General features: G+C 57.4%; 9 protein-coding genes across 9 annotated transcripts; 5 read left to right on the forward strand and 4 right to left on the reverse strand.

The window, feature by feature from the left end:
• Positions 1–22: 22 nt before the first annotated feature.
• On the reverse strand, positions 23–2,629 carry IUM83_16136 (PhosphoLipase D; the record flags this gene model as incomplete). The annotated part of the gene is made up of 3 exons (XM_067940998.1): positions 23–1,264; positions 1,351–1,372; positions 1,443–2,629. The coding sequence occupies 3 exons, from the start codon at positions 2,627–2,629 to the stop codon at positions 23–25; spliced, it is 2,451 nt and encodes an 816-aa protein (XP_067785471.1).
• A 1,272-nt stretch (positions 2,630–3,901) lies between these two features.
• On the forward strand, positions 3,902–4,954 carry IUM83_16137 (SF-assemblin; the record flags this gene model as incomplete). Its single annotated transcript, XM_067940999.1, has 4 exons — positions 3,902–4,063; positions 4,125–4,556; positions 4,643–4,786; positions 4,856–4,954. The coding sequence occupies 4 exons, from the start codon at positions 3,902–3,904 to the stop codon at positions 4,952–4,954; spliced, it is 837 nt and encodes a 278-aa protein (XP_067785431.1).
• Positions 4,955–5,033: 79 nt separating this feature from the next.
• IUM83_16138 (Multidrug/Oligosaccharidyl-lipid/Polysaccharide (MOP) Flippase Superfamily) lies at positions 5,034–6,518 on the reverse strand (the record flags this gene model as incomplete). Its single annotated transcript, XM_067941000.1, has 2 exons — positions 5,034–5,327; positions 5,391–6,518. The coding sequence occupies 2 exons, from the start codon at positions 6,516–6,518 to the stop codon at positions 5,034–5,036; spliced, it is 1,422 nt and encodes a 473-aa protein (XP_067785428.1).
• Positions 6,519–10,369: 3,851 nt separating this feature from the next.
• IUM83_16139 (nucleolar GTP-binding protein 2) lies at positions 10,370–11,122 on the forward strand (the record flags this gene model as incomplete). The annotated part of the gene is made up of 3 exons (XM_067941001.1): positions 10,370–10,756; positions 10,827–10,982; positions 11,051–11,122. The coding sequence occupies 3 exons, from the start codon at positions 10,370–10,372 to the stop codon at positions 11,120–11,122; spliced, it is 615 nt and encodes a 204-aa protein (XP_067785427.1).
• A 105-nt stretch (positions 11,123–11,227) lies between these two features.
• IUM83_16140 (Inositol-3,4-bisphosphate 4-phosphatase) lies at positions 11,228–14,929 on the reverse strand (the record flags this gene model as incomplete). Its single annotated transcript, XM_067941002.1, has 1 exon — positions 11,228–14,929. One exon carries the CDS (start codon positions 14,927–14,929, stop codon positions 11,228–11,230), a length of 3,702 nt encoding a protein of 1,233 aa, XP_067785378.1.
• A 196-nt stretch (positions 14,930–15,125) lies between these two features.
• Positions 15,126–15,641, forward strand: IUM83_16141 (Zinc finger, MYND-type; the record flags this gene model as incomplete). The annotated part of the gene is made up of 1 exon (XM_067941003.1): positions 15,126–15,641. One exon carries the CDS (start codon positions 15,126–15,128, stop codon positions 15,639–15,641), a length of 516 nt encoding a protein of 171 aa, XP_067785379.1.
• A 104-nt stretch (positions 15,642–15,745) lies between these two features.
• IUM83_16142 (Nucleolar GTP-binding protein 2) lies at positions 15,746–17,320 on the reverse strand (the record flags this gene model as incomplete). Its single annotated transcript, XM_067941004.1, has 1 exon — positions 15,746–17,320. One exon carries the CDS (start codon positions 17,318–17,320, stop codon positions 15,746–15,748), a length of 1,575 nt encoding a protein of 524 aa, XP_067785380.1.
• Positions 17,321–17,594: 274 nt separating this feature from the next.
• IUM83_16143 (uncharacterized protein) lies at positions 17,595–18,620 on the forward strand (the record flags this gene model as incomplete). Its single annotated transcript, XM_067941005.1, has 1 exon — positions 17,595–18,620. The coding sequence occupies one exon, from the start codon at positions 17,595–17,597 to the stop codon at positions 18,618–18,620; it is 1,026 nt and encodes a 341-aa protein (XP_067785381.1).
• Positions 18,621–18,954: 334 nt separating this feature from the next.
• IUM83_16144 (nardilysin-like protein) lies at positions 18,955–19,804 on the forward strand (the record flags this gene model as incomplete). The annotated part of the gene is made up of 2 exons (XM_067941006.1): positions 18,955–19,698; positions 19,793–19,804. The coding sequence occupies 2 exons, from the start codon at positions 18,955–18,957 to the stop codon at positions 19,802–19,804; spliced, it is 756 nt and encodes a 251-aa protein (XP_067785403.1).
• Positions 19,805–21,254: the final 1,450 nt, after the last annotated feature.

The following is a 21,254-nucleotide window of genomic DNA, read 5'->3' on the forward strand; positions in this document are numbered from 1 at the left end:
CATCAAAGTCTTTCTAGCACTCTTAGTTTTCAAACTCGTGTCTGTCTTCGCCAATGACCGTGGTTTCGTACGTCACCTTGACGCGGCCGCCTGTTGCGCCTTCACTGAGATAGATGAAAACGTTCATCATGAACCACGTGAACACAGGACTCCAAGTCTTCTTCTCCAACGGCTTTATCACTCCGGTCGGCTTCCTCATCGGCGTACCCCTGATGCGCTCAAATACTTGGGCCCACGAGTAAATCTCGCCAGTCGTGCCCAAGTACATGTTGAGAAGGTCTTGTTGCAGCTTGTATACGCAAGGCCCCGAAAAGAGAAGACCCAGTTCGGTGTCGTTCGGGCGTGCGCTCAGGCTACGATCAGCCAAATTTGAAGACGACCTCAGCGCGTATTTCCCGTCCACAATGACGATGTTCGAATGCACCTTGATCAACACGCCGTCATGCTCGAGACGACCGACTTGAAGATGCTGCCACAACTCATCCAACGTGAGGCCGTACGCCAGCGCGCAGTCTTCAAGCTGCTCGAGCGACCACTGAATGGAAAGCGTGCAGTACGTGCGTGCCAGGAACGATGGTTCGTCTTTCTGGGCCGCGTTTGTCAGAATGAGTGCGTGGAACGGCTCACCCTTACGATGAGCTTGGCTAATACGCGCCACGATCGCAGGGCAGATGCGGTTGTGCTGCAGCGAGCCACCAGAGATCATGATTTGGCTTTCTAGCTGCACGGAGTGCTTGGCATTCATGATCATGTTGACCATGCAGTTTTCCTCTCTCCACCCACCAGACACCAATGGGAACGGGGGCGACTCCATGAATTGATCGTAGTAGCGCTTGTTCTCGGCTGGCTCGTGGTTAGCATGAATCCATCTCACCATATCAGACGTGCAGCGGCAGATAACACTGAGCTCGTGCCAATAGTACCCGAGATGATTCTTACGGAGCCAGCCCTCACGCTCCGTGTTAACGTCACAGCCTGTGACCATGATGGTCTCTTCGTCGATACACAGATACTTCTGGTGGTGGAAGGCGTACCTCGAGTTGTTCGACATGTGGCGCGTAAACCAGCTCGGGCCAAGGTCGCTGACAGAGCAGGCGAAATGCACCTCTGGCGGCAAGATGAGGCGTAGGTCGGCGATGGAGTTCGTTCCGTAGTCCCGCACGGGGTTGTACAGAATGTGCACGTCGACGCCACGATCCACAGCGTCACGGAGTAGTGACACGAACGTGCTGTCCTTGTGCTCCTCATTTGTAGTGTGGAGGACCTGGGTGAAGTCACACAAGAAGGTCGAGTAGTAAATCGACTTGCGAGCGGATACCAGCAGGTCAACGATCGCCTCCTGGCACTCACGGAAGTCGCGGAATGCACGCAGCTCGTTTTTCTTGGGGCTATCTCCTTCCGTCGCCCACTTCATTTGCTGAAACGTGAAATCCGTCTCGAACCGTTCCTTGTCCTTGCTCTTCTGGTCCAGCAGCTCGTCCATGGGGCGGTCGACTGCCTTCACTGCAGTTGACCGTCGGCCGTCTCCATTCCCGTCGGCATCGACCTTGACCAGCAGGACGCAGACGCCGCAGATGGTGATCATGATGCCGCCCAGGAAGTACACGAGCGCGTTGGAGCTGTAGCTGGCCATCTCGTTGTAGAAGATCATCCCGCAGCCCATGTTGCCGATGATAATGAACGCCTGGTACAGCGGGATGAACTTGAGCGTCCCGAAGAACTCGAGCCCCTTGTTCAGGAAGAAGAGCTGCGGCACGAGCGCGCAGGGGATGGCGAGCACCAGCAGCAGGAAGAAGGGGTTCACGAACACGAGCCAGTCCTGGCGGGCGAGCGCCGACTTGGCCACCTCCACGACGGACTTGGTCGCGAGCGACGTGAAGCCGGCCATGACGCCGGCGCACGAGCTGAAGGCGAGCAGGCCCACCGGGTGGCGCTGCAGCTTGTCCGTGTGCACGCGGCGCAGCAGCAGCGTGGCGTACGTGAGCGCCAGCACCGTGTAGGCCAGCGGGAAGACCGAGTCGCGCGCCAGCAGGCGGCCGAGCGACTGCAGCGTGTAGGCCTCGTGCGGCACGTCGGCCAGCTGCGCGGCGTACACGTCGACGCCCACGCCCAGCACGATGAGCGCGCTGGAGAGCAGGTCGTAGAGGCCGAAGCTCTCGCGCAGCACGAAGCGGCCGAGCAGCGCGCTGTAGATGAGCGTGAGCGCCGCGAAGGGCGCCTGCACGGCCTGGCCGAGGATGCCCAGGTTGATGACGGCGGACACGGTGCCCACGGCCAGCAGCACGAGCCCGGCCAGGAAGGAGCTCTGCATGGAGGCCGTGCCCAGCGCCGAGTTGCGCGCCACGCGGATGTGCGCGTACTTCTGGCAGCAGTAGCCGCTGGCCGACAGGAAGCTGCCCAGCAGCGAGTTGAGCACGCCCGCGTACAGGCTGGAGGCGGCGTCCAGGCGCAGCCCCAGCGCCAGCAGCGCCAGCCAGGCCAGCGAGCAGCACACGCCCAGCAGCATGGCGAGCACGAACCAGCGCGGCAGGCGGAAGGGTGGCGAGTGCGCGGCGGGGGACGGGGAGACGCTCAGACGCACGTCCGCCAGCAGCGGCGTGAGCTCGGAGGCCGGAGACGCGCGGGCCATTGCGTCGCGTCACACGCGCAGGAGTCGGAGTGCTCAGTGCTCGAGCTGATCTTCGAGGGCTGGTCAGGGGTAATCAGAATCGTGTGACAAGGGGGACGGATGTCATGGGCGGGAGAACGCGAGGGAGGCTGAGTCACCCCGCCCTTGTCAGGAGCTGGGTGGGGGAGGGCGGACATTTCTGTGCAGGACACTGCTGCTGTCATTCGCCCGCCTGGTCGAGCGTGTCTCCGTCACGCCACCGCGAATGCTGCTGCAGACCCAAACTACACAACTAACCTTACGCTGCAGTGCGGAGTAAGGTTAGTAGTACTAACACTGTGCAGGATGCTGGAGATCTGTGCAGTGGATTTACCTAGAGACGAGGATATCCTGCGGATACATCGCCCCCTTTTATCCGGGCTTCCGGCTGCCTCGCTGGCTTCGCAGCTTCGTTGCTATGCTGCTTGGCGACTGTATTTATGCAGCTTGCATCGTATCCTGCAGGGTAGAAGCTCGTCGAGATGCTAACCACGTTTTTAGTATTTTTCAGTTGGGCATACATATGCTGTCAAATTGGACTGAACGTATCTAGGCAAAATTGTTGAAGTTGATTAAACGACGAGTGTCAATGCTGGACTGCTGTTCATGGTCGAACTTGAAATCGCTACTATATTGTACGAGAACAGCATGTCGATGGAAGTGTTAAGAGTTTTGTGTGACGGCTCGTTGAGTGAACAAGGGCACGTTCTCGGCGATAAGCAGCTACAGTGGAACCAATGGAAACTAGTAATCAACCTTCTTCAGGAAAAACAAATGTCCGCAAAACTCGAAGATTACAGAATGATCTCGTGGATGGCGCTTGCCAATTGAGTTCGAGGGGGGTTGCGTACGGGAGTCGAACGGCTGGATTCGTGTGACAAGATACAGCTTCGTTCTCTTTAAAAGCCATCAGCTCTGGTTCGACGACTTACACCAGAGTCCTCATCCTGGATCCTCAATGCAGCGTCCATCATCCACCTAGCACAACAATTGGGAGCAGCACAAAAGTAAACTAGGAGGCGGTGTTGTCGAACCATGTTACTGTTTTGTAGTCGGCATCCCCCGGTGCGGCTACGCGAAGTACGCTTCAGCGATAAGTTGGACGTCCACCTGCGAAGCACGCCTCAAAACTAACGATATTAGCTAGCACCATGTCACTTTACGCACTCGCTGGAAAACTAACCAGCGTGAACCTGACCATTCACGCGCGTATCATGAAGCGTCGCTATCAGTTGCAATCTGCCGTTTGCAAGCATGAACCAACGCGAGGCCTCGGAGGAGAGTGATGGCAAGGAGCTGCGCGAAGAGGATGCGCTCGCAGCGACGCAGATCGGGATGACGGCGACGCGCAGCAAATTGGAAAAGCTCATGAGCGGCTTCACCACCTTCGACGACGTTATGCGCATCGGGACGCGGGTAGGACCATCGATCAAAATGGCGTTTGTATTTTCTCCTAATTGGACCTGTTGGAACGTAGCAACGCCGCGAGAAAGATGAGTACCGGTTGGCGGAAATGCGGCAGGAAATGGGTCGTCTGGAGCACAAGCTGGAGGCGGAGATCAAGAAGCGAATCGAGATGAACAAGTCGCTGCAGAACTACTGCGATGAGCAGGTGGCGCATATGACAGCGGCCTTCGAGACGCTGCTGAGTGATCGCGCCAAGCAGGTTGATGACCGCCTCGATCACTTAACGCAGGAGATCAATGACCTGCAGGCTTTGGTGGCAAAGGAAAAACACGATATCCCACTCATGATCGAGAACAAGACGAACGAACTCACGCAGAAGCTCGTCGCCTTCATGGATGCGTTTGAGGAAGAGCGTCAGAGGCGTACCAACCAGGAGGCGATGATTTTGAAAAGGTTAAGCGATCATGAACACCACACCGTAGAAACCTTAGAGCGAGAGCGGGTACGATGGGAGCATGTTGTCGTACGAGCTACGCACTGCAACAGCTTCTACTGACAAATAGTTGTGTTGTTGTATTCGTGCTGCAGCATGACCGCGAGCTAAAGTACTCAAACCTGAAGAACGCATTGGATACGTACAGCTCTACTCGGATACGCGGGGATGAAAGATTCCATGCGTTTGCACAGGAAGAAATCGCCAAGATACAGAACGCATTGGTGGCTGAAGCACAGGTACGAATTCAGGTATAATTGCTGCTTAGCTTCGTTCATTTAAAACCAACGCCATGCATTTCACTCCAGGCCCGCGAGCGCGAAGACGACGAAATTGTGGAGGCTCTCAACCGCTACACCGCCAAACTGCAGGATAGCCTGAAGGTCATCACGAGTCCAGATGCGTAGGCAAGAAGTCCCAGAGATGAATTCTAAACGCATTTACTCAGACGCTAGGTTAAAGTCTCATCAGTGATGAGTCATCACGCTATGCGAGTAAGCGATCTAATTCTTGCGGAGAAGCGAGCTCCGTTTCCTTCAAATGCGAGCGCTCGACGGCTTTATCAGCTTCCTCTTGCCAATTAGGTCGACAGAAGGCTGGGACGAAGCTAGCGAACGACGTCACTGTATATCCGCATATCATGCCTTCCCAAAGCCCCAGTAGACTTGGGTGAGTTGCGTGGACACCCATGAAGTAAGCTGATGGAATCCCAACCAACCAAGCGCCAGCGACCATGCCAATTGCAAGCGGCATCGGCCGCGCTTGGGCTTGTAGAACAGCCTGTAAATCCAATCCGATTAGAATTCACTAGTCATGCCTAAAGGAGCACAAGTGCAGACTTACCAGGGCGTAGCAAAAGAACGACAAAATGAAATACGCAAGCGCAGCGAGAGCGCACACCTGACTGAAAGTCGACGTGACCTCAGGACTGTCGGAGAAAATCCGGCCAAGGTGTTTGCGTGAACTGACGATGACCACACCGTTCACAACCGTGAGTGTGGCGATGCAGATTCCGCATATTTGGGCAGCGAGAATGGCCTGGGACGGCTGACCTGCCCCCAGGTGGTTCCCTATGCGAGTGACGGAGGCATTGATGACAGCGTAGAGTGGACTTGTGGCGAAGTAAAACAGCTCCATCATGGCATTATGCGTTCCAAGCTGGATTTCACCGATATTCGCAGCAAAGAGCGTCAGGATCGTCAATTGTGCGTTCTCCAGCAACTCACCAGCTGCAAGCGGTATCCCCACAGACACCAAATTCAACACGATCTCCTTGTCAAGGAAGCCGCCGTCCCACCGCCAGCTACACCGACGGTGATACTTGCGATACACATTCATGTACGTGACGTAGCTCACAAGCCTCAAAGCCACCGCCACCGCTGTGCCCAGCGGACAGCCCACAAATCCCAGCTCGGGCAGTCCGAAACGACCATAAGTGAACCCGACGGCGAAGAAACCATTCAAAAGGACCATAAAGACATCGAACACGGCAGTCGGGAGAACGATGTTCTGCGCCTGGTAGAAACTCGCGAGTACCTGGAACATGCTGCGAGGCCACAGCCACAGCAGCGATAGTCGCCCGTATTGACCTGCAAGAGACGCCACGTGATCGGCGACCCCCGCCGTCAGTAGCAAACTGTCCAGGTTCCACCAGAGCAGCGCCATCGGAGCGCAGGCAGCCGTGACCAGCAGACACGTGAGCAGGGTGTACTCGCCCACCAAGTGATAATTCTTAGCGCCGAAGGCCTGCGAACAGAGCGAGTTCATGCCGCCGTTGAAGCCCTGCATGAACACGAGGGTCGACAGATCCAGGCATAGTTGTGCGTACGCGACGGCGGCGAGCTCGTCCACGCCCAGGTGACCCATGACGCTGAGCTCCGTGATGGAGACGGCAAAGTAGCAGTACGTTGACAGGGCGCTGGGCAGCGCCAGCGCCAGCAGTGCGCGGGCTTCCTGCGGACCGCTCAGCATCGCTGGGAAGGCAGAGTTGCGTCGCGCCGTTTCAAGATAAGATGTAGCCAAGTCCACTTCAACTTCACTTTGCTACGCCTTGTAGAACAATATGCTGGTATCATGGAGTACACGGACGAGAAGTGCATGTAGTTAACGCAAGTTTTCGACGTTCAAGGCATGTGGTGCGCAGTCGACAGTTTTGACAAGCAAAACATATATAGGAAACTAGGACCTTGCAAATTTTACATGTAGTTCAGGACAGCCAAGATATGTCATCTGTGCGTAGACTGTTAGTAAAATAGGAGGATCGTGCACAGGATCTAGTCTCGGAGAGACACCGATGACCAGTTTGTGAACTATTCAACAATATTAATAATCATGCCGGTAAATTGAAAAGACTAAAACAGACAGTCGATGGGACAGCCTCCTAATCTTAACTGTACGATACTGCATCGCTGAAACAAAAATGCAGCTCATTCGTTGTGGGTGTCCCGGTTGCGATTGTGCAAAACAGATTTTTGGAGCTTGAGCTCCGACGATCCTCGGCCGTGGCACACTGCAAAAAGCACAGGAGAACTATCGTGGATGTTCTTCTCAGTTTGATGAGTTCAAGTATACTATTTTTTTTCGGGTGACTTCTATTCTATAAGGCTTTAGATAAGGTTTAGCCTTGTGTCGTGGCGTAACTGCGAGAGCGATCGCATCTCGTGAGCCCCAGTCATTGGTACAAGGCACGCACACAGTGCCCAGTATTTTAACCGTTTCTCTGGTCGACGCGTGCATTCAACCGCCTAGCGATACTACACAGTGTAGATATGCGATTTTCCAAACCGCCGGGAGCGTGTGCCAGGTATTTCTGCCAATTTAACGGCGTCGTTGTGGTCCCTTTGGTATTCTGGCCATCAAACTATAGCGAAAACGCTCAGCCCTGGGGCCATGAGTTCACGTTGTGAACCAACAACTCCAAAAAACGAGTTCAGCAGCAGTTGTGCGCGATTTGGAGTGCTCTGCTCGACTCACTTCGATTCATTCCCCAATTACCTCTCAAGCCCTCAACTTCAGCAACTCACACGGGAATATACCCACCATGACGGCAGACAGCGCGATGGCCTCACCCGCCGATCCGGACGCGGCATTTGCAAATATCAAGACAGTTTCGGATCAAGATCAAGGCAGGAACACTGGGCGTGGAAAATTCGGACCCTCAGAGTGGCCTGACAAGTTGGCTCCGCTCGGAAACGCGTCTCAAGTCGTGATCCTGGCATCGATTTTCCTGTACGCGTATGGACAGCTCTTTCAATTCTCCGACTCGTATACCAAGAAAGTGAGCGTGACTATCGACTCCTGGTATGGCGTGCCTGCGGTTAAACCCAAGGGTGCTCCAGTTGGTCACTCGGAAATGGTTCGCCCCACGTTTTTCTTCTTCTTCTGCTTCATTCCGATGGCAGCGTCCATTCTCCTTGTCGAGTTTCTTCGTCACTTCAATGTACGCCGCATCACATCGCGCAATGTGCTCACTTTCACTAGATGGCTTCGGCTCAAACCGCGTATTATAGGACGCGTGGTCCAGATCAGCGTTGGGGAGCTGCTCTTTCTCACCTTTCTTATTGGAGGCAACATTTACGTGTTCCAGTACTACTACCGAGCGCGTGTGGTCCGCATGAAGCAGAGAACCCCCGAGCTGGACTTCGTCGGTTATCTAGAGATTGTCGCGCTTACCTTCGGCTACGTCTGCATTTACAACATGGCGTTCCTGTTCCTCCCAGCCACTCGCAAGTGCGTTTGGATGGAATTCCTCAACATTTCGTACGCAAACGGCATTAAATATCACCGCTGGCTTGGAGTTATCACTGTGTTAACGGCATTATTGCACTGCACGGGTTTCTACTGGGCTTGGATCAAGGAGGGCACTTGGGTGGAGGAGGCACTTCCGTGCTTCAGGAACTGCGCGGTTGGTGACGATGGCAAGGATCGGTGGATGAACACCTTCGGCACGATTGCGCTGCTATGTTTCCTGGCTATCAGCTTCACCTCGATTCCGTGGATGCGTCGCAAGATGTACAACATCTTTTACTCGGTCCACCACCTTTTCATCATCGCAACCATTTTCGTTGTGCTGCACTGGAATAACACACTTGCGTGGCTGTTCCCGTCAGTGATGCTCTACACATTTTGCCGCGTGCTCTCAAGCTCCAATGGTTTCACACCAGTGGCTGTCCGTGAATTTACAACGCTCTCTCACGACGTTGTCAAGGTTGTGGTGGCCCGTTCCTCAACGATAGCAGGGGACTACAGGGTCGGACAGTTTGTGTATCTAAATGTGCCCGCGATTTCCAAGCTCCAATGGCACGCCTTCACTATCAGCTCGTCACCTCACGCCAATCCAGACACGATAACCGTTCTACTCAAGTCACTCGGTGACTGGACGAAGGAGCTGGTCCAGTACTCGGATGATTGCAAAATGAAGGACGAACTACCGGTTGTGTACATGGATGGCTTCTATGGTGCTTCACTGGAATTGTACGACGAGTACCCGACGCTGTGTCTCGTTGGCGGCGGTATTGGAGTAACGCCGTTAATTGCGATCTTGGAGGACATCGTTTTCAAGCTGCGCCACGGCGTGCCACTGCGTCAGAAAGTATTCTTCATCTTCACATTCCGAGAACTGTCATTGCTGGAGGAGATTCATCCGCTGTTGATGCAAATTAAGGAGCTCGATCCCCAGGAGAATCACTTCACCCTGCACTTCAGTATCACGCGCTCGCCGAGCGATGACCAACTTGCTCTTCCGATCGATCACAGCAGACTCCCCGGGAAGCCACACGTGACGGCAACACGATATGACACCACGATCACGTCAAGATCTCCTCAGCCATTTGCCCAGCCTCTTACCCGTCATTGCGCGAGTAAAGCTATCGTGTACACCCTGTCGTTCTTCTTCACACTGGTGATCTGGATCGCGGTGAAGTACGGTACCAAGGTGCAGGTGCACGACACGAACCTCTGGCCACTGCAGAACTTCGTGGAGATTATGCTGGTGATTCTTGTAGTCACGCTGACCGTGTACGCCTTCACCATCGCAGAAGCCAAAACCAACACGGAGACCGTGGACGCGCTCGGGGAGGCAGTCACATCTGGAGGAGTTCAGCCATACGCTAGTGACGTGCACACGTTCCGCGACCTCATTTCGGAATACCAGGTGAACGTCGGTCATCGCCCGAGCATGGACGAGCTCATGCAAAACGTGTACGATGCCCACAAGCAATTCTTGGCCACGCACCCAGAAGCCGCGTCCAGTGGTAACTCGAGCGTGGGGGTCTTCGTCTCCGGACCGGAAGCCCTAAAGCGATCTACCGAGAACGCGATCTCGATCATTGGCATGTGCCACTTCGACGTCCACGAGGAAGAGTTCGATCTGTGATTCACTCGCGACGTGGTAGCACATTTCATATACTGTAGATATCATTAGGTTTTCCTCAATGAAAATAATTCTCGTTTTACCAACACCAAGTTCATTCCAGAGTGGCAGCGTTCGAAAAGCAGGCCCCAAACGACAAAGCCAATAATGCAATTAGCCCACGGCCTTTGACCAACAGCCTTTGTGAAATGGTGCACAGTCAAACCTCAGCCGCAATCGTGAACCTGACAATGGTCAAAGCCGTTACGACTCTTCACCAAGCCAATCGAGCCTGGAGAGAAGGCATCTTGGGCGGGACATGGCACACTCGCGCACTTCATCGTTGAGCGGCAGCAATGGGTCTAGCGAGCGCCTCGCCGTAAGTCTCTCTAAATTCCTCCTTGTAAATTTCTCGTCGTAAGTGTGCTCGGCTTATCCACAGGTTCCGGCTGCTGTTCGCCTCCAACGAGCTATGGAGGCCCACGCCGCTCTTCAGTCCGGAACTACTACTCAACGCCTGGTATGCGGCGAGTCACAGAGACCAAGTCTAGCGGTGGTGGAGCAAACAAAAGATGAAGCTGATGCTGGTCCCGAGCTCGCCACTACCTCGTCCGCATCCGTCGAGGACCTCGCAGTGCAGCTGAGAAGCCTGTGGCAGCGTGAGAAGGATCATCAGCAAACCGGCAGCACAGACGACGGCTCCTTACCTACCGTCAGATCAGCATTGACAAAGATCGGGTCGCGCGAGAAAGATGAACTGCTCCTCCATCTGCTGGAGCAGCAAGATGCTCTGCGCACTCAGCGCACCGAGGTGGCGACACTTGGAGAGAAAATTGCCGCACAACTCCTACATCAGCAGGTAAGTCTTGGTCTTCTACCTTTTGTGGCACTTGCGTGCACTAACCTGCACACACAACCACCGTTGCCAGCATGAGCTTCGTCAAAAGTATCGCGAGCAGATCCACAAACTGGAAGTAGAGCTTCACGATGCCATGCACTTCAATCCGAAAGTGGCTGCACTCCAAGCAAAGATTGAAGAGCTGGAGGAGAGCAACCGCGATCATGAGCAAAAGCTTCGCTTTGCGGTGCGTATTGCCCGAACTTAAATCAAATCCTGTTGTGGGAAACGAGTCACTCATCGGGTGTGACACAGGTCCAAAAATTGCAGCGCAGCCGGAAACGAGAGAAGGAGCTCAAGATGATGAACGATCCATTGTGGGATTGACACCTCGACCCTACAGAGTACAACGAACGCAATTTACAGACGGCTACAATGACGGCAAGCGTACCTAAATCTCTTAGCTGAAGCCGCCAAGCCACCATGGCGTTTTTAAGAAGCCACGTGGGAGTCCGCGCAGGCGAGAGGCGGCTTGTAGCAGTCAGGAATATACTTGAGCTGGAACGAGTTGAAAGCAAACTTCGTTTTACCGGTATTTGCCAACACGTTGACCCTCCGAACACCACGTTCCCTCATGGCGTTGCAGAGATGCACACCCTGCTTCACGTGGAAGTGGTCCACCAGCAGGCGTGATGTCTCCAGTGTCACCGACATCGCCGTGCGGTCTTTGCCGCTCTTGCAGCATGTTGTGCGTCCTGCTCCTAGACGCCGACATATATCGCTGGATGTAATCAAAATGTTCACGAACTTCTTTTGCACATTCTCAGTGCGAATATTGAGCCGGCCCGTTAGAGCTTCGATTTCTGATTGTAGCTCAGCCAGCTCGGCTAGATCAGCTCCCCGCTTCTTATCATCCATTGCACCAGCCATCACTTGGGTCTGGTACACTCGGAAATATCGCTGCAACATTTGCACACTCTCGAAGTTGAGCTCGTCCTGCAGACTGGAGTTCAGGTAGTGATTGGCCACTGACTGCATCTCATTGATGCCCTGGGTAAACATAACTCCGTGCAGTTTAATCGCGTGGCCTTGCTGCAGCACTTCCGGGAGTTTCGCGAACACATCAGGCGGTACGGCGAACGCAACCACGACATGGTCACCGGTTGGTGTGCTTGTCACGCTAACACACTTTGACATTTCCATGCGCGGGTTTGCTTCTCCAGATTGGACAAGCTGGAAGCTGACGACGCTGTTGAGCCACCGCACACCCTCAGACATATCCTCTAACATTCCCTTCTCGGCACCAACGGTGCTCAGCAGCGATTCGATACTTAGCAGAAAGCCCGTCGAGCAGGACAACTGCAGGCGCTGACGGTGCTGGCCGCCGCGAGTTGCAGCCAGACCTACTGCATTGAGGAATGAGGCGCCAGCAATAGCTAGCACCTGTGAGCGAACAACATCCTCTCTCATTTCGATGCGTTCGCGTAGACGAGGATCTGGTGGGCTTTGTGACACCAACTGCTGCTGAAGGCGACGCAATCCACCCTCTTTAAAGCCCATAATGTGAGCAGCAGCGCAGCCATGAGTAACCACGGAGTAAACATACTCAAACGCGGGGGACGTCTCGCTGTCGCTTTCTTCAGATGTAGAGTCATCGTCCAACGACGTGGAGGTTAAACTGCCCCGCCGAGCTAGCTCACTTCTTTCAGCATTGTCTGCCAAATGCACACGCCTTCCGCGTACAAGATGGCAGTTAAGATTGGTTGCCATGAAAGCCGTGGCTTTGTCCTTTTTCATATTGCTCCGTTTTAGGCATCCAGTGATGCCCTGTTCGCGGCCGTCTTCAAGCGACGCGAGCATAGTTTCATATCGCTTGAGGTTATCTTGGTACGACGCGTGAAGCCGCATGTAGTGAGCCATTTCGAGTTCCACATCGCGCATCCGATCTTCCACTTCCTGTACGCGCGTGCTAGAGGAATTTGAGCCCGTATTGGCCTGAATGTGCTGTTTCATGTCGTGGATCACCTGCTTAGCTTCGTCGATGCGGGTGACATTACGACGCTGGAGATACTTGAGGAAAGCGACGGTCATCGACACAGATACGTACGATGCCGACAGCTCCTCCGAAACCAGAATGTGGCTGGGCGTCGATGAGTCCTGACCACGAAGCATTTCGCTGTAACTCAAACCACCCCGCAAGCTAATAGCAGAGCTAGCCAGGTCGCCTGACTTGCGCTTCTCCATCTCTTGTGTGTCCACCAAAAAGTGGTGCTTCGCATACGTGTACGCGTGGCTCACATTAATGCTGTGGTTGGGTGGGACAAATCGGTCCAAGATGAGATAATAAAGCTGTTGTTTGGCCGAATCCTTTTGGTGACACTCCAGCAGCATTGAGGATTCTCGTGAAAACAACACGTCCAACGCAGAAACCCGCACGAACCCAAGCGATTTCTGATTCTCGAGAGCTTCGGAGGATGGGTTTACCACGGAATAGACCTCGAACTGCAGCATCGAGCGCGCTGCACGTGGAACGGATAGCAAGGCGTTGAAATCTCGAGCGTAATAATCACCGCCGCAAGATCGAAGGGAAAGCGAGCTCCGCATTTCAGTCCGCGATATTTCCTCTGGTCGCTGTCCCTGACGGATATCAAACAGAACCACCAGCATCTGCGGCACATCTTGCACCTCCTTGCATCCCACAGACACAGCCAGCTCCACGCTTGGGCGGGGCTTGAATCCAGGCAAACTTAAGCTTGGCGCACGCGGAGAACTCGACTTACCCTGAGCCGTATGCAAGTTGGTGGCTGAGTGAGATGGAGAATGCATCATCATTGCAATTCCATTGTCGTCGTACGCACGCCCAGCGCCTGAAATCGCTGAAGTCTGCGTGAGAATTGATCCAGCACTGACAGAACGCACGAGGCGCGGCTTCGACTTCGCCCCGTCCAAGGGAGCCGACACCACGCTGGTGAGGCGCGAGTTCCGGAGAAACCTGTCCTGCTGTTCCTGCTGTTTTTGCTTCTCCTCGTGCTCTCGGACGGACCTGGAGTCATTGGCGGCTTGCTGGATGACCGTCGTGTCCGTCGAGAACCGCTTCATGGCGTTCATGCCGCTCGCAATGTGCGGACTCTCCATGCGCGAAAAGCTGGCGCGGTCCATGCTGACGTCGTCCAGCCTGGGCGAGCTCTCCGAGGTGCGCGCCTGCAGCTGCGTGCGGAAGGAGGATCCGCCTTCCGACCGGCGATCGAACGACCCGTTCATGGTGGCGCGAGACGACGACCGCCGGCGCTGCGTGATGCAGCCGTTGATGCACGAGATCCAGGCGTCCATGACGTCCTTGCCCTGCTCGGCGACCAGCGTGAGCTTGCGGCCCTCGGCCTCGATGGTGAACCTGGCCGGGAAGTCCTCCTTGGGCGAGGGCTCGACGCGCGTGTTCTCGTCGATGGCGACCTCCCCGAGCTTGGCCAGCTCCTCCGCCGACGTGTAGTAGCAGAGCACGGGGCGGTCGCGCCGCAGGATGAAGAAGCGGCGGCGCCACGACTTCCAGAACGAGCCCTGCTTGACCAGGTAGCCGCTGGTGATGATGTCGGCGTCCGAGAACTGCTCCACGTCGTTGCCGCTCATGTGCACCGTCTTCTTCTGGTACGCGCGCTTGCGCAGCCTGGCCATGGCCTTGCTGCCGTCGTGCGCGTGGTAGAACTGGTCCTCGAAGCGGCCGCTCTCCGACACCTTGAGCTTGGGCTTCGCGCGCTGCTGCTGCTGCGTCGTCAGGCGCGCCGGCTCCGTCAGGTGCAGCTTGGCCAGCGCCTCGTCCTCCAGCACGGCCGGGATCGTGGGCGCCGCGTCTTTGGCGGCGGCGGCGGCGGGCGAGCGCCGCTTCTTGCCGCTCCTGGAGCTCTTGGCGCTCTTGCCGCCGCCGCCGCTCGCTGGCGGCTCGGCCACGGGCTGCGGGGGCGAGTGCGCGCCTGGCGCGGACTGCGGCGCGTCGGCGGCGTCGGCTGCGGGCACCTGAATCGGCGCTGAAGGGGTCGGAGTCGACGGCTGGAGGCGCCGGGTCTTGCTCTTCTTCTTCTGCGCCACGGCCTCGGCCAGCGTCAGCGTCTTGGCGCCGCCGGCGGACGGCCGCACGGGGGACGACGCGCTCCTCGCGCGCGCGGGCGGCGGCGACGTGGGCGCGTGCGCGGGCTGCTGCATGGCGGCGGCGGCGGCTTCGACTTGGGCTTGCTCGTGCTCGGGCGCGACTAGTTCTGGGCCGACGGTATAGTGAGCCCAAGTCACTTGCTTGGGCGTCGGTGGATTTTGGTACCCACGCGCGCATCACGATAGAGAGGGCCCTGTCTCTGGGAACAGGTGTACATACTGCAACTGTCGCGTCGCGCGCTCATCGCTGATGGCGGCCGCGTACATGGCGCTGGTGGGCCGCAGCAACGAGGCCGCCAGGCTGGCCAGGGCCGGCAGGCTGCGCGAGGCCGAGGCGCTGCTGCGCGACGTGCTGCGCCGCCAGCCGGCCGCGGGCTTCGACGCGCTGTCCGTGGCGCTCACGCAGTTCGAGCTGGGCGCCGTGCTGCGGCAGCTGGGGCGGCTGGACGAGGCGCTGGCGCTGCTGGAGCCGGCGCTGGAGACGCGCGACCGCGCGGACGAGGCCGCGGGCATCCGCATCGCGCTGCGGGACGGCAACCTCACGCGCGAGGAGATCGCCAAGGTGCACGAGGCCAGGGGCGACTGCGCGCGGGCGCTGGAGACGCGCGCGGAGGGCAGACGCATCTGCGCCAACGAGGCGTGCGAGGCGCTCGACCACGCGGACAAACTCAAGTTCTGCACGCGCTGCCACGCTGTCTACTACTGCTCCAAGGTGTGCCAACGGCAGGACTGGAAGCGCCACGGCGCGTTCTGCAAGGCGCCGTGAAGCAGGCGGAGCTGCTGCTGCTGCTGCTGCTGCTGGAGCTGCATGGTCAATGGGGATCTATAAACATTTATGGTTCAGCAACAAGATGAAAGCAGCAGCTCTGATCACTTCTGCTTGTCCTCCTGCTGCTGCTGCTGCTGCTGCTCCTCCTTCTCCTCGTCTTCGTCGTCGCCCTCCTCGACCTCCTCGCCCTCGTCCAGCTCCACCTGCTCGTCCTCGCCGGCCTCCGCCTCGTTGAGCGGCGCGTCGTCGCCCTTCTGCTCGAGCGCAGCCAGCTCCTCGGCGCGCATGGGCGGCGCGATGAACCACGGCAGCTTGCCGCGCTGGTAGTCGTTGATCATCTGCACGGCCACGTTGTTGTAGTCGGGCTCGCCCTTCTGCAGCAGCTTGCCGCACTTGTTCGCGAGCTTCTCGAGGAAATCCCACTCGTCATTCCACTCCTCGATGCCGTACACCTTGACGATGAACTCCTTCTTGACGCGCTGCAGGATGGTCAGAATGAAGTCCGTCGGCTGCGGCAGACGTTCGGCACGGACGACGCCCTTGAGCACCGTCTCGACCTCGTCGTCGCCCGTGTCGTACACGATACCGGGGCAATCGATGAGGAAGATGCGGCGCATGAGCGTGATGTACTGCCACACCTTGGTCTCACCCGGGATGGGGGCCACCTTGCACACCTTCTTCTTACGCAGCGCGTTGATGACGGAGCTCTTGCCCACGTTCGGGTAGCCGATGAGTCCCACCGAGATCTGCTTCTTCTCCTGGTGCAGCTTGGCGAACTGGCGCAGCAGGTTGATCAGCGCGCCCTTGCCGAACGGGTTGCTCATGGAGGCGTGGAAGGCCAGCGTGGGGGTCGTCTCGCTGAGCTTCTGCACCCAGCGCTTGGTGACCCAGTTGGGCACGAGGTCGCACTTGTTGATGACGAAGATCAGGTGCTTGTGGGCCGCGTTCTTGCGGATGTGCTTCTCCACGTGCTCACAGCGCGTGCCGGGCACGTTGCGCGCGTCCAGCACCTGGATGACCACGTCCGAGCAGTCCAGCACCTTGTAGAGCTCGCCCCAGATGCGCTTGGACTGGCCCTTGTTGAACACGTCGTGCGAGACCTCCTCCTTGAACTCCTGCTCCACGGCGATGTTGCGGTCCGAGCCCTTGGCTTCGTACTTCTCCGCGTTCTCCTGCGCGCGCGACAGCAGCGACGCGTAGTCCGTGGCCGCGATCTTGGCGCGCTTGCGGCTGCGCTTGCCGTTGAAGACCTCGTCGTAGCTCTCGGTCTCCAGCAGCTTCATGCGCGTGGCCTTCTCCGACTCCTGCAGCAGGCCCATGGGCAGCTTGCGCGTGCGCAGCACCACGGAGTACGGGTCGGCGGCCTTGAGCGACATCTCGTTGCGGAACTTGTCCAGCTCCTTCTGGCCCACCACGCGCGTGTTGCCGAACCAGCGGCGGTCGGGCTGCACGCGGCCGCTGGCGCTCGTGATCTCCTGGCCGCCCACCTTGTTCTTCATCATGAGGCTGCCGCCCACGACCTTGCCGGCCTTGTTGCGGATCGGGCCGCTGTTGCGGTACATGTTGAGGCGCTTGATGGTGCTCTTGTCGCGCATGTTGGCGGCCTTCTGCCGCTTGGGCACCTTGCGGTTCGGGTTGTCGGCCGACGCCTTCGTCGTGTTGATGCCCTTCGCCATGGCGTCCCTGTCGGCTGCGTCGCTCGGCTACAATGCGTGGGGATCCGTCGGGGGCGGCGCTGACCTCCCGAGGCAAAATGGCCAGCTCAGTATGGGGCTCTTCGGAACGAACGGTTGGCTGGACGCTGTGGTACCATTAATATGGCACAGTATGCCACCCGTGACACGCCCGCGTCAGACAGCATTTCGCATTAATTACAATTGTAGCCTGTTGCGACCAGACTCAGACTCCATCTCATTCTTCGCCAGTTGCAGTAGCAGACGACGGCGAGACATGGCGACGATGGCGCTGGCGGCGCAGCAGCAGCAGGAGCGCGCGGAGATGGCGTCGTACCTGTTCGAGAAGCACCTGGCGCACCAGGACGGCGTGGCCGGCACGCTGAGCATCCGCCTGGTGGCCGCGCGCAACCTGCGGGCCGCCGCCTCCATGTTCTGGGTGCGCACGTGCAACCCGTACGTGATCTTCCGCGTGGGCAAGCAGAGCGTGCGCAGCTCCACCATCCCCGGCAACGACAACCCCACGTGGCGCCGCGAGCTGCTCGAGGTGAAGCTGCCCAAGCTCGACCTCAAGCGCCAGCCGCTGGCCGAGCACTCGGACGTGCGCCTGGAGCTCATCGTGGACGCCATGAACGAGGACTCGCTCACGGGCAAGGCCACGGAGGCCGTGGGCATGGCCAACGGCTCGGTCATCGGCACGGCCGCCGTGGACTTGACGCCGCTGGTCGAGGGCAAGGAGGACGTCCTGGACCAGTGGATCCCACTCAGCGGCGCGCTGCCTGTTGTTGGTGGCGCAGCAGCGGGCAAGAAGCAGCAGCAGTCCGACGCGGACTTGAGTCTAGGTGAGGTGCGCGTCGTGCTGCAGTACGAGCCGCACGGCATGGAGCCGCGCGTGGGCGACGTGGTCAAGTTCGAGGGCTTCGGCTCGTACCCGTCGGCGCTGCTGGGCCCGATCGAGGACCTGGAGCTGCACGTAAAGAAGACGAGCGGAAGCTACCTGCTCTGCAGCTACACGACGCAGTCGGGCTACGAGGCGGCGCTGCGTGTGCACCGCAACAACGTGTTCGTCGCGCACCGCGGCAGTTTCTTCGACCGGTTCTACGAGTCGTGCATCGTCGAGCCGCTGGAGTTCGTGGGCAGCACGCCCATCGGCCAGTCGGCCAAGGAGGTGCTGCGCCCGTACATGAATGTGGCACGCGCGTTCAGCGGCCCGGCGCTGGTGGCGACGAAGGCCACGCTCATGACGACGTACCGCGCGTCCACAGCGGCGCTCAGTGCAGTGGTGGAGTCTCTGGACGAGTAGGCAGCGACAATGAAGCGGGAGCGGAAGCGGGAGCGGGAGCGAGTATTATGTAGATAGGAGGAGAGAGGCGTCTAGCCTCTGCAGGCGTAGCGCAGTTTAAGTGGAGTCAACGATGAGTATGAGCCTGCAGTATGAAGACGGTCGCCTGTCAAGCAAGCACGTCAACTTGGACGACTGCGTCTGATTGGCGGAAAGTGTACCCATCTTGGACCCGAGGACATTGAGGACGAAGACGGATGAGGTGGCGGGGCTGCGACGATGGCCAGTTAGTTGATAGGCGTCTCACATCGGAATCGAGCGCTGGTCGAGTCGCAGCTAGCGCGTGTTCGCCGAGATGGCGTCGTCTGCGCCGTCGCGCGTGAGTCTGGACGCGTTCCGGTCGCCTGCAGACAAGAAGAGCTACCGTCGCGTGACGCTGCCCAACGGACTGGAGGTGCTGCTCGTGCAAAGCGATGCCGGGTCAAACGCCCAGGCGGCAACAGTGGACGACGACGGTGACAGCATCAACGTCCGTGAGAGCCTCAGCTCGACGGACGACACGGACTTCGACAGTGCAGAAGAAGAAGACGCCCGTAAGGACGACGAAGGCGAGGAGGAGGCCAATGACCATGCTCCGCCTTTGGCGGCAGCGTGTCTGGCTGTGAATGTGGGCAGCCTGGCCGACCCGGAGGGGTTGCCGGGTCTTGCGCACTACCTGGAGCACATGGTCTTCATGGGCAGTGCGAAGTACCCGGCTGAAGACGCGTTCGAAGCCTTCCTCAGTGCCCACGGAGGCTCCAGCAACGGAGCCACGGAGTGTGAGAGCACTCGCTTCGTCTTCGACGTGGATGCCGCCCATCTTGAACCGGCACTTGACTTGTTTGCGAGTCTCTTTGTGTCCCCGTTGCTGCGGCGTGAAGCCATGGAGCGCGAGCTGAAGGCGGTGGAGTCGGAATTTCAGCGTGTGCGCAACAACAATCCTGTGCGTCTGCAGCAAGTGATGTGTGAGACGAGTGTGCAGGGACACCCGTACTCGCGCTGCTTCACATGGGGGAATATCGAGAGTTTGAAGTACATTCCGGAGCGTGATGGCGTTGATGTACGTGAACAAATGGTGGCATTTTTCAATAAGCACTACGTGGCGCCAGCTATGAAGCTCTGTGTCTACGGGTGCGAACCCCTCGACGTCCTAGAACAGTGTGTGACTCAGAGTTTCCGTGACATTCCGCGCTGCCGCGTGGATTACGAGTCCCCATCGATTGAGAACATTGGCGTTCCGTATGGAGGTTGTGCGGGTCAGCGACCATCGGTTTTGCGTGTTGTTCCGGTGGGTGAAAAGCGCTCTTTGCGCTTGTACTGGATGCTCCCAGCGATGCTGGAGAATTATCGCCAAAAGCCTTGGAATTATGTAGGTCACTTACTGGGGCACGAAGGACCGGACTCCATATCGTCAATCCTCAAGCGTCGAAATTGGGCTACCGATGTCATCGCTGGCACCTCCGATCGGGACGCCTACGAGTTTGGCACGTTCGGCACCGTCTTTGAAGTTCGCGTATCTCTGACCGAGTATGGTCTTGCTTGCTGGGAACAGGTTGCACAAGTTGTTTTTGATGTTCTGCATATCTTTTCAGAGAAAGCAGAGCGCGGTGACTTGCCAGCTTGGGTTTTTGAAGAGCTTCACTCGTCTAGCGAAATGGATTTCCGTTTCCAAGAAGATACAAAAGCACCTGTGTCACTGTGCCGCGAGCTCAGTGAGCTCATGCTGCCTCGCCACAACGTCCAACAAACGTGTGGAGGAAACTTGTTGCGTTACGACCTGATCCAGGGAGATTTTGATGCTGGCTCAGTGCGCGCTTTGCTGGATAGCCTCTCCGTCGATAATACTCGTGTTGTTCTACTCGCGTCGTCGTTGAGAGACTCTCTCAACGTCACTGACATTCGGACGGAGCGTTGGTTTGGCGCCAAGTACACCATTAATCCTATCCCAGATAATGTCCTTGCTGCATGGTCCAAGATTTCTGCTGAATCCATGGGGTTTTCTCCGCTTCCAACGCCCAATCCATTCATGCCTCGAGACTTTTCTGTACTACCCTGTGAGCCTGCCAGCAAAACTGACAGCGATATTCCACCCGACCTTATCCTCACCACCTCGACGACGCAGCTTTGGTACAAGCGTGATCGCACGTTTTTGGTGCCCAAGGCCAGTGTCAGCTTTCTCGTTATGTTACCAGCTTCTACTGCAGCGACTCATATGCTTGCTGAATTGCATGTGGAGTTGGTGCGGTACCGATTGCAGCACACGTTCGAGCAAGGTATTGCAGCGAATTTTGATGTCGAGCTAGACGTGCGAGACGAAGCTGTCGAGGTTGTCGTTACGGGGTTCAGCGATACGTTACTGGCTCTCGTTCGGGATGTCATGCAAGAAGTGATGCGTCCAGCGAAAGTTTCGGAAGTTGCATCGAAGTTAAGCCTGGTACGAGAAGAGCTTGAGCGCGAATACGTCAATGCGACCTTGTCACCTCGAGCAAAGGCTTATGAATTGCGCCTGCAAATGCTCGAGAGTCGGGCTGTGACCACGGATGACAAGCTTGAGGTTCTCCAAAGCAAGGAAGGTCGTGAAAAAGAGCTTGCAGCAGACCTAGCAGACTTCGCGAC

The sequence above is a fragment of the Phytophthora cinnamomi genome (assembly GCF_018691715.1).
Source record: "Phytophthora cinnamomi strain GKB4 chromosome Unknown Contig80, whole genome shotgun sequence".
Lineage (NCBI taxonomy): Eukaryota > Oomycota > Peronosporomycetes > Peronosporales > Peronosporaceae > Phytophthora > Phytophthora cinnamomi.